Raw genomic sequence first — 16714 nt, forward strand, 5'->3', positions numbered from 1 at the left:
CATCAACTGTCTGTGCAGTAGGGACACAAAGGTTGATCAAAGGAGTGTGTTTTGCATGGAGTCACAGCAAATAAGATACCTAGACTATAACAGCTTAGAATGAGCTCTTCCACTCAATAACTGTAACAGAATCAGTAAACTACAATAGCATGATTTTCTTTACGGTAGTTTCAGCTTAAGAGCTCACTTGCTGATATGCAATGATATGAGTGATATGCTAACTAGAATATAAATCTTTATTGTCCAGTAAATATACAAATGAACAAATGCACGTGATGGTTTAAAATATAAAAACGACAATCATACATCTGGTAGATGAACAAACAGCAGCCTAAACACAACACAGAGAGCCCAATGCAGCTTATCTACACTGTTATTTAATATAATACAGGGCAGGAATGATTTTTAGAGTGTTCTTTCCCCAGCCGGTGACACATTAAAACTACTGTGTGACCTGACGGTAGCCTGTGGAATAAAGAGCACAGAGGGGCAACTCGTGCTAACGTGCTAACATTACTGAGCCCCCTCCGGAAATACAGCATCAACTCAGGGCTCTGTGTTTGGCTGAGAGACACTTTTTCCCTTCGTTTTCCCATTTCAAACGAGCTTTCACAGCAAACTGCGACTAAGGGGGGAAACGCTCAACCGATGTCGATTCACAGCACGCGTCCTCGAAAAACCCCCTAACGGTGGACACGGCTCTCTGAGAAACGATCATCAGTCTGCTCATGATCACCTTTTGGTGCGTACATCAACTGCGATTAGGGTTTTGAAATTGATTCTTTTTTTATTCCGGAAACAGTCAGTGGCCACCAGAGATTATGTTCAGCTTGATGCGGAAAAGACACTGAGTGACCTTGACGAGGCAGAGTTCCACATCATGACCGGCACATCCAAACCAAACCTGCGTTTTGTTGGATTTTATACAACGCTCAAAAAGCCCCTGAATTCACCGACATGGAGCCCAGCTTGTTTTAACAGCACAGCCCTTTGGTGCTTATCAGAGAATTCTCTTAGCAGCTCACACAAACCCACAAGCTTGTGTGATTAAGCACAACTACTGAGAAACATTTGATTTTCAGCACTTTTAGCCATAAAGCCAGGTATACAAAAGGTAAAAGAAGAACAAACACGCGACTCACAACTCATTACAGATGGAGAGCACTTTCATACAATCCTCGGGCTGTCAATTTGACGTGCTTTTAAAAATAGGGGCGTGTCAAGTGAAATTACAGACTTGACTCTGACGCGAAATAATTTTTTAAAGAAAACACAAGCCACAGGAAAGATGTGGCAACATTCTTTCAAGGTGTCAAATTACTGTTTTTTTCTTTTGGAGCCAATCTTGTTTTCACTCAGACAAAATTATTTCTGAGTCACAAGACTACCGAATTTTGAACCGCTGAAGCCTTGAAAGGTCCCCTGTGATCGATGACGTCTGATCCCACTAGGACAGCCACTGAATGGATGGCTCATGGGACACTTTAGTGGGGGGGGGGGGGGGGGCTATCTGCGGCTCGCCCACCTCCTCTGCACACGTACGTGTGCAGCGCGGTGACTTACGGCATCCGTGACTCAGACTTGCCCCCCCCCCCCCCCCCCCGGCTGTGACATCACGAGCAGAACACACACTGCGCTGATGAATGGGCTCCATTCAGCAGACAGCTGCTGCCGTGGCGATGACACACGGCCGTGGGGCGCAGTTCTGCTCACACTTGCGGTCACGCTCACAAAGCAGCGACTCGTCTGTGAAAGGGTCACACGAGCCGGAATGCGCAGAACTCACGGCCTCTTCTCTTCCACTTAAGAACTTTCAGTTCCGTGTCTGGCTCCTCTTACAAAAGTCAGGCTGATCTAACAGATACATGAAAAGTGCTCCCGTTGGTTTGCTGGCACCGTTATATCAGACAATGCAAAAAGCAAGTGCCCGTTTCAAACTTTCAAAAATAACACTCCCCCACACCCCCACCGCCCATGAGCATTGCTGCTGCAAAAAATGTATTTTATGTATTTTAGCTGCTCTTTACTGTCTGTTTTACACTGTGTTTCCAGAATGCCGGAGGCTAACTTCCATTTCCTGTAAATGTAATGGATAATAAAGTATTCTTATCTTATCTCACTGTGTAGTCAGATCCACCGGAGAAAATAAAACCCAAATGTACGGTTTCTTGCAGCGGCAATAACACATTGTATCCACAAGAGGTCAGTGTGTTCACAATCTGAAAGAAGGACCCCGCTCAAAGTGTACTAAAACAGCAAGCCCATCCACTCACAAACGTGGAACCTGCGAATTATCATGTGTCCTTTTGAATTTTGCAAATGCCTCTCCAAGGACTATAAAACAAGCCCAACAGTTGTTTAATCGGTAACCTACTTCTTGCAGTGCAAAAAAAAAATCGCAGCACAGCTGCATTTTGAAAATCTAAGTTCCTCATTTTTATACAACGCATAGGACGAGGGACTTGGTGAACTCGTAAATGCCAAGAGAATGCGGGGCAAGGGTGCAATCACGCCGTTTCCTGCTGACGCGGAGGTGTTGACGAGTCGCGCCGTTGCGCCGACACAGAAGTGGGTCGAGCAGCGTGTTTCCTTCAGACTGAAAATACGAACTTTTGTCGTGGCCTGGCCATCATAGGGCACGAGCTTCAGTCGTTATAGTGATGCCGTCGAGAAGCAGGCTACGGGCTATTTTATACGGTCTTTTGAGGGTCTTCTGACGTCGTAAGAAAGAAAACAATCTCGCTTTCCACATAATAGTGAAAATATGAGGCAGTTATCATGAGCTGTAACTGAAATTAAGGTGATGGATGTGCGCGTGGTTTCCACGAGACCGCACTCTTGCATTTATAGAATACGGGGACTTGCCGCAGCACAGAGACGTGCGTGTGTGTGTGTATGTGTGTGCGGAGGGGGGGTCAGCATAGACAGAAAGTAGGATGCGGTGTTGAACAACAGGCCCGATTGTCAGTTCAAGCTCACTGAACTAAAGAGGATTCTGAAAATGATATCCGGTTGAAAGGGATGCCAAAAATTAACGGCTTGTTAACTGAAACTGCCTCTTGACCACCACAGTGGCTGATATTTAAACCATCTACACTATTTCTGTCTAGCCCCTTGCACCATGACACACATTACAGCTAAAACTCCTGTCAATACACAATCATTATTTGTTTATCTGACTGTGTTAACAACAGCAAACATGCAAGCGACTATAAATAAAAACGCAGATTTGAACGGCAACGCGTGTCTGAGTGGCGGTCTCAGGTGCAGCGGATTTCCGGTTTATAAGATCGTTGCATCTTTGCTGTCAAGATTTAGCCCGGCTCTCAAACGCCAGATCACAGTCTAACCTTACAGGGCAGTCACCCCCCACCCAGGAGCTCTCACAACATCGTCATAAACTACATCAATACTCCCGTCATCATAATCATCCCCCATGGAGAACTCCTCTGAGACTACACATCATCCATCAGATCCCTAACCTCCTTCCATTGCTGTATCTGTCTCCAAGTTTGTATAGTAGAGATCTGAGATGCTTTTATTTTTCGGGCAGATTCTCAAAATAGCACAAAAGAAAAACATTTTCCTGACGATTCGGGAATCGGTGACGCTAAATCTTAATTCCCCAGGGCACTAACTGTGGCCGTGTATTAGCGCATGTACACAGGGAGCCCAAACCTAAACTTCACGTTTTATCTGTTAGTGATAAGGAAGGTTTTATTTGGGCAGCAGCTGTTTGGTGTCATAACACTGGGCTAAATTTGCTTTAAAAAAAATGCAGACCCAGAAAGGCCATAATGTGCTTACCACCCTACTGTACAGGAAACACAGGCATTCTGAAGGCATTAAAATATAAACACCAGCTCCAGCTATTCATCTTCATAGCTGTACAATGTACACTACCGGTCAAATGGTCTTAGTACGCTTTACTCGTGTTTTTGTGCCCTGTTTTAGTGAAATTTAAGCAGCTTAACTTCTGTAAATAACCTCAAAGGTAAGAATAGAATAGCATGAAGTTAAAAAGAATCTTTTACTTTGCAGGATAGGGACTTACATTTTGGAGTTAATAAAAAAGCCATATTTGGCTAAACAAATTCTCTCCGTTTTCCAACAAGAGAAGTAAAACAGAGTTGGTCTGAGACAAATTGGACAGAAAGGTTAAGGAGAAGCAACCCACTAGTGCAGTGCATCTGTAGGAACATCGACGCCACTGTTGTTGTGAACTATCAGAACCATATCCTCTCTGATTGCTTCAAAATTGCGGGTGTGCTAAAACTTTTGACTGGTAGCATTTGTTTCTAAACATCATAAGGGGGGTTTCAGAGAAAGTCTACCCACATATGCAGTTAGCTTAAAACAAATACATTCATTTTAAAATGGCCTGAAAGTCATTCAAAAATAAGCAATTAAGCAGGAAGGGCTGAGGGAGACCTAGGTGCCTTATAACGCCCAACTTGCACAGACCACAGAACTGCCCGGAACATCCTGCTCTTCACTGTGGTTTCCATGACAACCAGAGGCTTGCAGCCAACCACTATTCACTGTGGTTCTCTGGTTTCAGGTCAGAGAGAGGCAGGAGGGTTTAGGCAGAGGGTGGGGAGAGGGGGTGTCTCAAAACTTAACCAACACAATGAAGCACTGTTTCTGCCCTATGTCTACTGTACCAACTGCGCAGGAATTTCGGGTCATCCACTGTCACATCCTGTAGGCTTACAACGGTTACAAAAGACCACTCGCAATCACCAAAGGAGGTGAGGGAAAAAGAAAAAATGACATGTTGGACTTTGGAGAGATTTGTTGTGTTGATTCCCAAAGCGGTTGGGGACAATTACCATTTCGCAGGAATAGCCCTTGTAACGGCATGAAACGATTAAGAATTAAAACGAAGGCAACCGTGTTCTATTACAGCCCCGTTGTTCCTATTAAACAGAGCGGATATCGTATTGCATCATTACAGTGTCCTTGCCAGGGAGGCCGTGCGTGAAAAGACACTACGCCATTGGTTAAAAATTAAGCAAAGTGACAGCTATGACCTGGCTGAATGGAAACCATATTCTCTTCACTTATTAAGTCACTAAAAAAGATGCCTACGTTACAGACTGTTGGATCTCTTGCCAAGATTCAAACCAACCACAATGCGCTTTTTAGTTACCTTAAGAACCGCATTATGGCTTTAAGCAAGCACTTCATTCTTCGTTTTAAAAATAATTAAATTTCAGCTACCACAACCTTCGCATGTCCTTATACCAAAGTAACATACAGAATAGCCTACACCTCGGCTCACTAAATATTTTATTTAAAAATGACGAGGATCTTATCCCTCTTTTTTGTCATTGGTTTTCTCAAAGGTGCACATGCATTGCCGCGCCATTTCGAAAGACGTTCATAGCGTGTAATGGAAGGGAAGCGAGTGTTGTTCGCTTTAAGCTGCACTGCAGAATACGTTACGATGGCATCTGTGACAGCTGCGGACGACACAGCTGATGCGGCTATCTGTTGAACATTCACAGGCCGGCGCGCGCTCTTTGGTCTCGCACAGCTCTCCCATTAGCCACCTGGTGAGGATGAAACGCGCTCATAACTGGCTACTACCGCATCACGCCATGGCTCCAGTACCAAACGACAACTGTCAACTCAAACTATGCGTGTAAAATGAAAAAATGAATGTGCTGAACCGCAGTAGCGTGGATTAGTTTACACCATTTTGTTTGTTTGTTTTTATTGCAGCTTTTGGCTTTAAGTCTTTTTGCTGTCAGCCCTATTGACTTCCTCAATGCCGACGTCGCAACACCTGCTTAAATCTGGATACTGAAGGACGAAGACGCACTATGGTTAAATTGAATACAGACTTTCCGTTCTGTAAAAAGACACTTATAAATTCGGCTGTCAATAATGTGTCAGAAATTTCCAAGAATTTGTTTTTAAAAACCATTGGTGGCAATGAGAGGAAATACAGAAATGCAGTCCCAGAAACCTTAAGAAGCGTTAGAGTGAACAATTTGCAAAAGAACATAAAATAAGAAATAAGCGAGATTGCCCGGGTGACTCAGACCAAATGGGGGGCAGTTCACCCAAAAAGATAAGGTCTAGAAGTAGTTGAAACCTTTCACAAATTAAGCTCTGTGGATGTTTGTGAGTAACTGGGGGGTGGTTATATTTGGTGAGAGAATTTCCTGTTGAATTGCACTTTGAAGTCATGTGAAGACGAAAGGTCTGTTTTATCAGATTGAGCTGCAGCCTTTTCATTTCATTTTTGGGTGAACTGCCCCTTTAAGCACAATCCTTACAGAATCAGAGACTTATTTAAATGCAGCCTTTTCAGGGAGCTGACAGGCATCTGATGAGGTCTGGGTGAGGTCCAGGTGCTTTGAGCAGTGAGTGGAGCCAGTGAACAATAGCAGGGGGGCTTGACAACGGCCTGACCCCCGACCTCTACCCAGCCAATCTGCTAGAGTTCTCAGTAACGAAAGTGCGCTTCTGGTAAGACTGCCAATAGAATTCCCTGGGGTGGGCCTTTAGTCCCAGGTGTGTGTGAGTGTGCGTGTTAATGTAGGTGTGTGTGTGTGTGTGTGTGTGTGTGTGTGAGTGAGTGTGTGTGCATGTGTGTGTGTGTGTGTATGTGTGTGCGTGTATGTGTGCATGTGTAGGTGTGTTTGTGTGTGTGCGCGTGTATGTGTGTGTGTGTGCATGTATGTGTGCATGTGTAGGTGTGTTTGTGTGTGTGCGCATGTATGTGTAGGTGTGTGTGCGTGTTTGAAACAGGTAACAGGGCCCCATAGTGGGCCTCGTCAACCCCAAGGAAAAACTCTGAGCAGTCACTATAACTGCTCTCCGATAAGCAGGGGAAAAAAACAGGCTGGACCAGTGGTCACATGACCGCCCAGGTATGCTAGTATGCTGTTCAGCCTGAGAAGAGAGCTGCAAAAACGAGCACTGCGTTCTTCACAGAGCCACAGGACGGAAAGCGTAAGAATGCGCGTTCCAGCACCCGGCGAGCCCAGCAGCAGCGGCACGGCAGCGGGATTCCGGGGCCTGTGTCACGGAGAAGGACAGCCGCACTGAGTAAAACCCGGAACGGCTCTTTTCAATTCAGTCCGTGTTCCAGATCTGGGAGGGTTCCAGGTTCTACTCGGTGCAGTTATCCATAACCGGCGCGGTAATCCCACAGACCCCTGGTCGCGTTCAGACGGCGTCGACGCGGAGCTGCGTAAACGCAGCGGTTCGGTCGTAGGAGGCCGTCTGAGGAAAGGCTCACGCGGGAGCTCGCCGCTACTCCAAGCCCCGCCCCCCTCCAAGCCCCGCCCTTCCTTTCACTCAGCCGCCAACGTCTGGCAGACGAGGAGCGCCAAAGGCGAGCGCTACGTCAGAATTCACTCCAGCACACTCACCCGAGGAAAGTACAGACTACAGCACACTCACCCAAGAAAAGTACAGACTACAGCACACTCACCCAAGAAAAGTACAGACTACAGCTCACTGACCCGAGAAAAGTACAGAATACAGCTCACTCACTCTTAGCGTTAGTCCTCCACCTACACACCACCACCAAACCCAGCCCCCCCCCACTCCCCACTCATTCAGTCAACCGAGTCACCACAGACCACCTGGCACACGCACAGACAGACTACAACATGTGCCGGAACATGTGCACCCCTCCCGTGAGACAGCAGAAGGTCCCTATTGGCTGCAGAGATTGTTATTTTAAAACTTTCCACAGGTGCGTTTTTTTTTATTCTGAGCCCCACAAACAGTCGGCGCACAGCCCTGCAGACCACAGGTCACGACGTACGACAGCCCCGGTAATTCATTTCAGTTTAACGAAGATCAGCCACCCCGGGGGGGGACTCTGAGGCCCTGGCCTTCGAGAAGCGAGCCTGACGAAGCAGAAAAGCAGAGCCGGCACCGCTCTCAAAGGTTACGTCGAGACCGCGGGGAGCCCACTCAAAAGTGAGAGGCGGTCCGCGTTGCGCGTCGCGCTGCGTGCAGATCACACGCTGCACCGCCGGCAGGTCGCATTAACCTGCCGAGGCGCGTCGGCTGCACGCCGATCCGGGGGTTCACACTTAGTGCAGACGTGCGAGCGTTAGAGCCGCAGGATGCACAAGCGCTGCAGGTCTTTGTCGCAACACTTCCTGTCTCAGGGCGCTCTGCACCGTCAATGCTGCGGGTCTTCCACAACAATGGCTAATTGTTCCTTGGTTTCCACACGCTGTCTTAAGACTTCAATGGACTGGCGACCTGTCCTGGGTGTATTCCTGCCTCTCGCCCAATGCATGCAGGGATAGGGTCCAGTAACCTGTCGCAACCCTGACCAGGAATAGGCGGCTGTAGATAATGGATGGATGGACATGGTCTTAGTGTCTTCTATACCGCCCGGGTTGCTGCCATTTACTTTCTTTTCCCAGAATTCCCACTTCTGCACAGTTCCCCACCTCGCTGACCTTTCTGCCCTGTTGCCTGGTGACTCCTAGTGGGATCAGAATCCATGAGCCTCACAGATAAACCCAAATACCCGCCTCCTTTCCTCTCCCCCAAAATCACATGTGCTCTGCAACCCCAGTGTAGAAATACAACTCATCAAATGCAGCCGCTTTGCCGCGTATTTGACAGGGTCCCCCGTGAAAATTCAGGCGATGGGTTTCTCAGCTGAGCGTCGTTAGGCATAGGTTTCCATGGCAACACATTTCAGAACTTTATTCAGTAATCCAGGTAACTTGAAATGAGCAATCACAGACTGGCACAGTGGACTTTTTCACAATTTGGGAAACCACGCAAGTACGCAGGTTTGGGGGAAGACAGGAAGACATGTCACCTGCAATATTTTCATATCAATGACTGCTACTCTGCTTATGAGACCTGACATTTGACTATACAACTACGTGGTCCAGTAGTGCGTCCCCCCCGAAGTTGAAATGGAATCTACGTCTACGTGGGACACAGTTCACATTCCCCACAGAAAGTTCATCCTGACAGCAAAAACATGCAGTGCAGAGGCAATGCAAATACGTTCTCTCTGCCCAATGCGATGACAAAGTCATGACCACACACACAATAAAATGCCTGGCGTTAATTCAACTCCGCTGGAGGGCGGCTGGGCAGAGGGAGCTGGGAGCTGGAGGGCGGCTGGGCAGAGGGAGCTGGGAGCTGGAGGGCGGCTGGGCAGAGGGAGCTGGGAGCTGGAGGGCGGCTGGGCAGAGGGAGCTGGGAGCTGGGAGCTGGAGGGCGGCTGGGCAGAGGGAGCTGGGAGCTGGAGGGTGGCTGGGCAGAGGAAGCTGGGAGCTGGAGGGTGGCTGGGCAGAGGGAGCTGGGAGCTGGAGGGTGGCTGGGCAGAGGGAGCTGGGAGCTGGAGGGTGGCTGGGCAGAGGGAGCTGGGAGCTGGAGGGAGGCTGGGCAGAGGGAGCTGGGAGCTGGAGGGTGGCTGGGCAGAGGGAGCTGGGAGCTGGAGGGTGGCTGGGCAGAGGGAGCTGGGAGCTGGAGGGTGGCTGGGCAGAGGGAGCTGGGAGCTGGAGGGCGGCTGGGCAGAGGGAGCTGGGAGCTCGAGGGTGGCTGGGCAGAGGGAGCTGGGAGCTGGAGGGTGGCTGGGCAGAGGGAGCTGGGAGCTGGAGGGCAGCTGGGCAGAGGGAGCTGGGAGCTGGAGGGCGGCTGGGCAGAGGGAGCTGGGAGCTCGAGGGTGGCTGGGCGGGCCCAGGCAGGCACGGCATATCTGAGCCGCGCAGGCCCCCGCACGCACATCTGGCAGCAGGAATCCAAGAAAAACGAGACGCAAAGCAGCTCCCCAGTCTGGGACTCTGATGATGTCACCCAATCACAGGAGTCTATTACATACACGGTAGCCTACACGGCTAGCGTGCCGTAGCAGCGCATAGTCATGGAACTGGTGGTGAATGAGTGAATTAACATTTCATCGCCTTTTCAGAAATTTGTTTTCCACATATTCGTATATGACCATTACTGACAGAAGCAACACATTAGAAAACTATTATACATATATGACTCACATATAGGTCCAAAAAGGGTAACCAGCAAAATGCGTGAATATTAAAAAGAAATGTATGTTAAAAAAGAAGACATTCTCTCATGTCTTTTATTGGCATTCTCTCATATATTGCATATATTGTCCAGAAAATATGGTGACACTTTCAATAGAAATATAGGCCCACACAAACTAATACTGTACAAACACAATACAAATATATATTGCACAATTAGATATAGAAGATGAATCATGCAGTATATTTGTAATTGTATAACAATTGCACAATAATGGCACAATTACATTAGCCTATACTTGGTAATATGCTGAAATGTATCCATATGACAATGTTTTTTATGTTGGAATTCAGGTCATATATGCGGCACATCTTGAAAGATTACTTAACTTATCTTTTACTATAAATTCACCCGTTTCAAGTAAAGATATTTGCATAGTGATCAAGTGTGGGAGAAGTCCGCCAGATGCCAGATGCCCACGTACTTCCTGTTTCCTGGTCTAGCTCTGTCACATTTAAGATCCTGCAGGTGTTCGCCACCGATGCGTCAGATTTTTAATTCATTCAGGATTTCCCTGCTTACCGCCACACGCACCGCTGAGCGGCACTGAGGAATAAACGTGCCGCGCGAACCGCTCAACCGAGAGTTCATCTCAATCGAATGTGCGTAGCGCGTGTGCTGAGGCGTACAGTGAGCAACTTTCCCTTCAACTGATGCAAACACGCCAGCGAAAACAGCAACAAAAGAGATGCCACACTGGTTGGTTAAAAGAGGAAGTTGATTAAGCACAAGCCTATAAGCAGTTCCTATTCAGGCACGGAAAAAAATCCATATTGCGTGAATTAGCTAAGGCTCAGCGGCATGCCAATTCACAGAGAAGTGAGAGTTTTTTGGCTCAGCACTTTAAGGCTATGATGATCTTACAATAAATATCTGTTTGATTTCTGCATTCATGCTACAATGCACCAGTGATCAGGTTCCCATCAGATGCCAATGAACAATGCCTAATCAATCCCAAAAGGATTGGCAGTAAGAAATCGGGCATTAAAATGAACCCTTCAAAGGGTATGTTTTCTGGAGTATTTTTTTCTTTTGTCTAAATTGCTTAGTCGGTGGTCTAGAACTCCATTGCTTTCAATCGCCAGTAGTGATTGTGACATCACCATTAGAACGTTCAGAACATTCTAATCACATATTAAAGGGCTAACTAATGCCCCGGCAACAAGGGTCAGTGGTCCAGGGCGGGGGGGTTGGGCTGGGGAGATCTTATCTCAGTTCATCAGTCTGAAATTTAAACAAGGAAATGGAAATCGAATCAAACACACCCTGTTCAAGCAACGCCGCGCGTAAAGTGTGATGACGTGTTAAAACACACAAGTACAATTTCACAAGATTTAACAGGAAAACAGGCTGCCGTTGACAGAAAGCTGTAAAAGAGGCCAAATTTACGGTCAGTGGACCGCTGTGCTGCCAGTCCTTTCTCAGCGTAACATTTAGGCCCAATGCCAAACCTGCAAGCAGCTCCAGGCTCGTTCGGATGCTCCTTCGGTCTTCCACAAAGAATATTCTGCCCTGTCTCTGCCTCGAGGGATGGTGCATACATCACCGACAATTAGCAGCGACGGTCACATTCCCAACTGACTTCCCCGCACTCGAAATCCAATTTTAAGCTCTTTGTTTTGATTCAAAAATAAACAGGCTGAACAAAAAGTTCATTGATAATAAATCATTAGCGTTGAGATGTTTTATGGCTTCATATGACAGAAATGACTAAATTTAGACTAGGCTACAAATTAAGACGAGACTGAAGATCCAAGCATACAGCTACACAGGAAACAAGACGTAGGCCATTTCTCAAACCCACTCAGACGTCCTCACAAAGCAAAGTTCTCAGCGTTTACATCAACTCTTGCCAATGTCGTTGAATTCAAAAGGGGCATAATTTACTCTGCCTGAGTTGATTTGGACCCCAGGCCTTTTCCGCACAGAAAACAGTGGCCGACATTACTAAGTCAACGCATGACCGAAATTGTTGAGTAACTTGAGTTCCCACTCCTTGGCAGCACACAATGGCTCCAGGGACTGGAAGATACCATCAGGGTTTTACAGTCTCAATACACTGCAAACACTGGAGAAGAGCAGAACAGAACAGAATAGAACAGAATAGAACAGAACAGAACGGAACGGAACAGAACAGAATGGAACGGAACAGAACAGAACGGAACGGAACGGAACGGAACGGAACAGAACAGAACAGAACAGAACGGAACAGAACAGAACAGAACAGAACAGAACGGAACGGAACAGAACAGTTAACCAGGGGGAACTTCAGGCCTCTCCTTACACTTTCTCAGGCTGATGAAACCGGTTGGGGACCAGTGAACGTTGATCTGCCATCTCATTAAGAAACTCCCACCACAACCAAATTCTTCCCGGCGAGCGTACAAAGATGCCCCTGTGACGTCACAGCAGGACTCGCAGAATGAGTAATGGGCACCCCTCCCCTCTCAATTCAAACTGTTTCCCGGCGGCCATTTTATCAACATAACAGGCAAACTCCAATAAAAAGGTGGAGCTCTGTATCCAAGACAGATAAGCTACTTTGCAGTTGCTCGAAAACAGTGTGCAAAGAATCATTTGCCTTTTTATAATGCGTTATCTTCCTTTACCTTTGCTGTAATTTTCAGGGACGATGTCTGAGGAAACATATGTCTCCATTTTTATGAGGACTATCGACTCACTGATCCTAGTTTATCATTACATTTAAAAGTAACACAAAATACTAAAATTAAGTTGTACATAAACATGCAATTAAAAAGTCAATTAATTAACGTAACCATGGTAACAGGAACATTTACAATACTGCAGACGAATAAGCCAGTGGTGTTACAGCTACTAAATGAAGAGTAACACAATGCTCATACGGTATAGTGGAAATTAAGATATTCCCATTCAAGACGTCCTGCTGTTTCAGCAAACAGTGCCACAGTCCACATCTACGTCAGGGTGAAGAGACTTCCTCAAAGGTCACGTGAACCGCAGAGGGCTGTTAAAACTTACTGATACAGGCATGTGAACGAGTCACATAAATGTGCAGCAGACATATGTTTCCATGGCTTGCTTCCTTTTTCAGTCACAGCAGGTGACGGTAGTGTTAACGGTTGTGGGGGACTGACTGAGTCAAGTCAGGATACACACAACTAAACCTTCCCATATGATAGCTGGAGTTTCCGTAGTTTCACAACACAATGTGCGCAATTGTCTGTTTGCCTGATGTGGTGGATATAGCCTACGTGGTGACCAGGTGAAGTTTCATGGCTTTGTAACGAAACAGTACTTCCTAATCAACGGTCTAACTCGCAGTCATGTCTCCCTTGTCGACAGAACAAAAGAGACAATGTGCTTGATTATGCTTGCAGATAAAAATATCACAAGACTGGTGCCCTGCACTTCCATGAAAAATGGGTGCAATAATTATTAATAAAAAATCCGTAAATGCAGGCTTCTCTCTAGAAAAAAAGTTGAAATTATTCAAGCTTTCTTTCCATGTGTTTCCCGTCGTCTAGTCATGCGAGATTAATAAATCCATGAAAAGTTCACGTTATAAAACAGTTAATTGCATTAGTGTCTCCGAAATAAACAGCCTATTGTCAGCTAAATTCATAGGCTGCATTGGAATCTGACGGAAGTAAACCAGCAGGTTCCCGCATACATTCCTCTGTCAGATGTGCTGGCTTCAGTTCAACCTTCCAAGTGTCAGTTATAAACAGATTTCACAACCCTGGAGCCAATTAACTTTTACAAACGCTAAAAAATGTCTATCGGTTATTTACATTATAAAAGCCGCCCACCCACAAGTGTGACCAGATGTTTTAGGCTACTGCAACTCTGCAAAAGGCCGATCTCTTACAATAACTAGCTACTGATTATCATGACACTGAAATATTTTGGCTGGTACTAGCTAAATAATTAACTGCTGCAAAAAAACATTAACCAAACGACTACATTCCTTTGACAGACTGAAACAAAGCATGAAAGCGATTGTGGTGATTTATGCAAAAATCTGAAGAGGAAGTCGAGGGCAGACAGACTGGCAGTCGCATCTATTTCTTACCGGCTGAAGATGAATCTTCGTGGTCCGAACTCAGATATCCGTCACTTCTTCTGTCCGAAGTACTGCAATCCGAACCGCGGGATGTCCTGTATGCCACGCGCAGGCCTGCCGGCGACAGTCTCCCGTCATCACTGGAGTCGAAGTCTCTGCTTTGGCGAAACGGACGGAGCGCGTCCCGGTGAGGATTCCAGACGCTCTCCCTCAAATTCACCTTGGGAGTCACCAGGTTACCCCTCACAAAAGTATCATTGAGTTCCATGTCCTCGTATTCGTGGTCGCTCGGCTCATTGTCACAGGCGACATTAGTTTTCTCCTTTGAGCTGACACAGTTCCCGCCCGGCTGGGTGGTACCAGACGTGGCTACATCGCCTATCTTAAAGGTGGGCTTCTTGCGCGGGGCCACCGGGAGAGGTTTACCTGGTTTATTGTTTCTGGCCGAGTCTCGCGACTTGGCGCTTAACACATCTCCGTGATCCTCGCTACCTTTACCAGGCAATGCACTCATTTTTGTCCTGATGGGCACATTAATGCCCTCTCCGTCGATCCGTTGGCTCGTCTGCGTCACTTTTTTACCCCTCTCCGACTTCGCAAAAACAGAATCAACATGTAACTTTTCATCTTTGCTTTTGTCCCATCTCTCCCTGTCGGAACTCTTCTGTCGAGCAATTGTCGTCTGAAGGTATATCACCTTAAATTTTTCTTCCGATAATGCTTGCTGAAGCCTTTTGAGGTTTGTCTTACATCTTTCGAGCTCCATTTCGATGTCTTCAACTGACTTGAGGTTCATTTTTGGAACCTCTCCGTCGGGAAATTCATTCCTCCAATGTTTTGCAAATTCGTCCTGCTCCCACATTTTGAGAAGCACAGTTATTCAAGATAGATAACGTTACACTCACTGCCTTGTCGCTGTAGCCTGCGTATTATTTTCACTCCTTTGCAGGACCGTAAGCTGTGATCCGTAAGCAGATCTGGTGTTTGTCTAAAGAAATCCCGACGCAATGCTCATTTTTCTCTCACTTTCAAGCAAATGCAAAACCATGAGCTTTCAGCTCTCACACAAGACAGCAGTTCAACAGCGCAAAAAAAAAACTTTTGGCTTCCGGTTTTCTGAAACTTGGTGACGTCATGTCACCAAAAACCAATTACAAAATACGAGTCTTTGCTCAGTGAATTCTTATGAGTGTGCGGACTTGAGTTGAAGATAATGCGATCTGTTTACCTGATTTCAAAGAGTGGTATTATGATTGGGGAATGTGATCCGACAGCAGTGCACCACCTGTTGACATGCATGCATGCTTGCAATTTTTTTCTCAACCGTGTCAGTTATACGTTACGAAATGTTTTCATTGTTATTATGAATATGTATAATTTTATCAATATCAATTTAATAATTGTAGTTCAAAACGTCACCCATACAGCGTAATATGTAATCTTACATATAATATTTATATATTTCCAACAACGATTTGCAATAAATTTTGCGATCTGCAGGTGCTCTAATGGCTCAGGTTTACAATAACTCCAAACTAATCTAAAATCTTTTAAATATATTTGCCAAAAGGGACACATTTTGCCAAACATGCCCTCTGAGATAAAACAAAAAACAATAAACATTTAAATAAAAAAAAAACGGTCAGGACTTCAGACTGTTGCCTGTGCTCATGTCTCCATCATTGCCACTAGCAGCTGGTAGCATCCACGGTCTACCAAGTCATTTGCTATTGCTGAGCTCACCAGTGCGCTCTTGCTTCATAACAATGCATCAAAGAGTTCATTTTGACACACCCAATGTTTTGGCATGTCTCTGATCTATTTATTCTGATTTTACAACCTCAAGATCCCTGCTTTACTGGCATTGACACTTCATTGGTCCTCATGCCGACAGACTCCAAATGCAAATGCCACACCAAGAATCAGCTCTATACCATTTCTTAGCTTTCTTGTGCATGAACTAGTGATGCAATGACATACACCTGGCCAAGGAACAGCGCAGCAGCCAATTGTCCAATTAATTTTGGGGCCCTAAAATGGGAGAGCTATGTATAAAAGGGCTGTAAATCCTAATTGCAGTTCCCCCGATATGGATGTAAATATCCCAAAATTAAAATAGACAGTCTGCTTTTTAACCTCACATTCATTGTTTCATTTGTAATCCAATGTGCTGGAGTACAGAGCCAAATGAACAAAAATAGTGTCAATGTCCAAATATTTACAGACTGCATTATGTATGTTACAGATGGGTGACAAATTAAAGAAAAAACCTGAATAAATGAATGGAGAAACATAACAAATGCAAATGCTTCCACACAGCTGTACTGCATTTTACAATTAAAAATGTCATATCCTATCATGCGCTGTGGCTTGTGTAAAAATGCTGAGCAGGCCCAGTTGACCTCTATTTTGGATCAAGATAGCAAGAGGAAATGATCTAAGTGACTTTGAAAGAGAGTTCATTATTGGGGCATGGATGGCAGGAGCTTCTGTCACAAAGACTGCTCAACTGGCTGGTGTTGCAATAGGAACAGTGACTAAAGTGATATCTGCATTTAGATCTATGGGGAAGATATCAGTAAATAGGGTCAGAATGCGGTCAAAAGAATACATTCAATG

At 45.9% G+C, this 16714-nt stretch overlaps 1 protein-coding gene across 2 annotated transcripts in view; it reads right to left on the bottom strand.

Annotated features, from left to right (window-relative positions):
- The window catches only part of abr (ABR activator of RhoGEF and GTPase), a 171956-nt gene extending 156776 nt beyond the window's left edge, over nucleotides 1-15180 (bottom strand). Inside the window, exon 1 of one of the 2 annotated variants that reach the window (XM_035433222.1) lies at nucleotides 14105-15179. In XM_035433222.1, the coding sequence (XP_035289113.1) occupies nucleotides 14105-14957 (853 nt within the window). In that variant the 5' untranslated portion in view covers nucleotides 14958-15179. Of the gene's footprint in view, nucleotides 1-14104 lie in introns of both variants that reach the window. The other variant, XM_035433223.1, reaches the window with a different exon arrangement.
- Between the last annotated feature and the right edge of the window lie 1534 nt (nucleotides 15181-16714).

This window comes from Anguilla anguilla, chromosome 9, assembly GCF_013347855.1.
Source record: "Anguilla anguilla isolate fAngAng1 chromosome 9, fAngAng1.pri, whole genome shotgun sequence".
Taxonomy (NCBI): domain Eukaryota; kingdom Metazoa; phylum Chordata; class Actinopteri; order Anguilliformes; family Anguillidae; genus Anguilla; species Anguilla anguilla.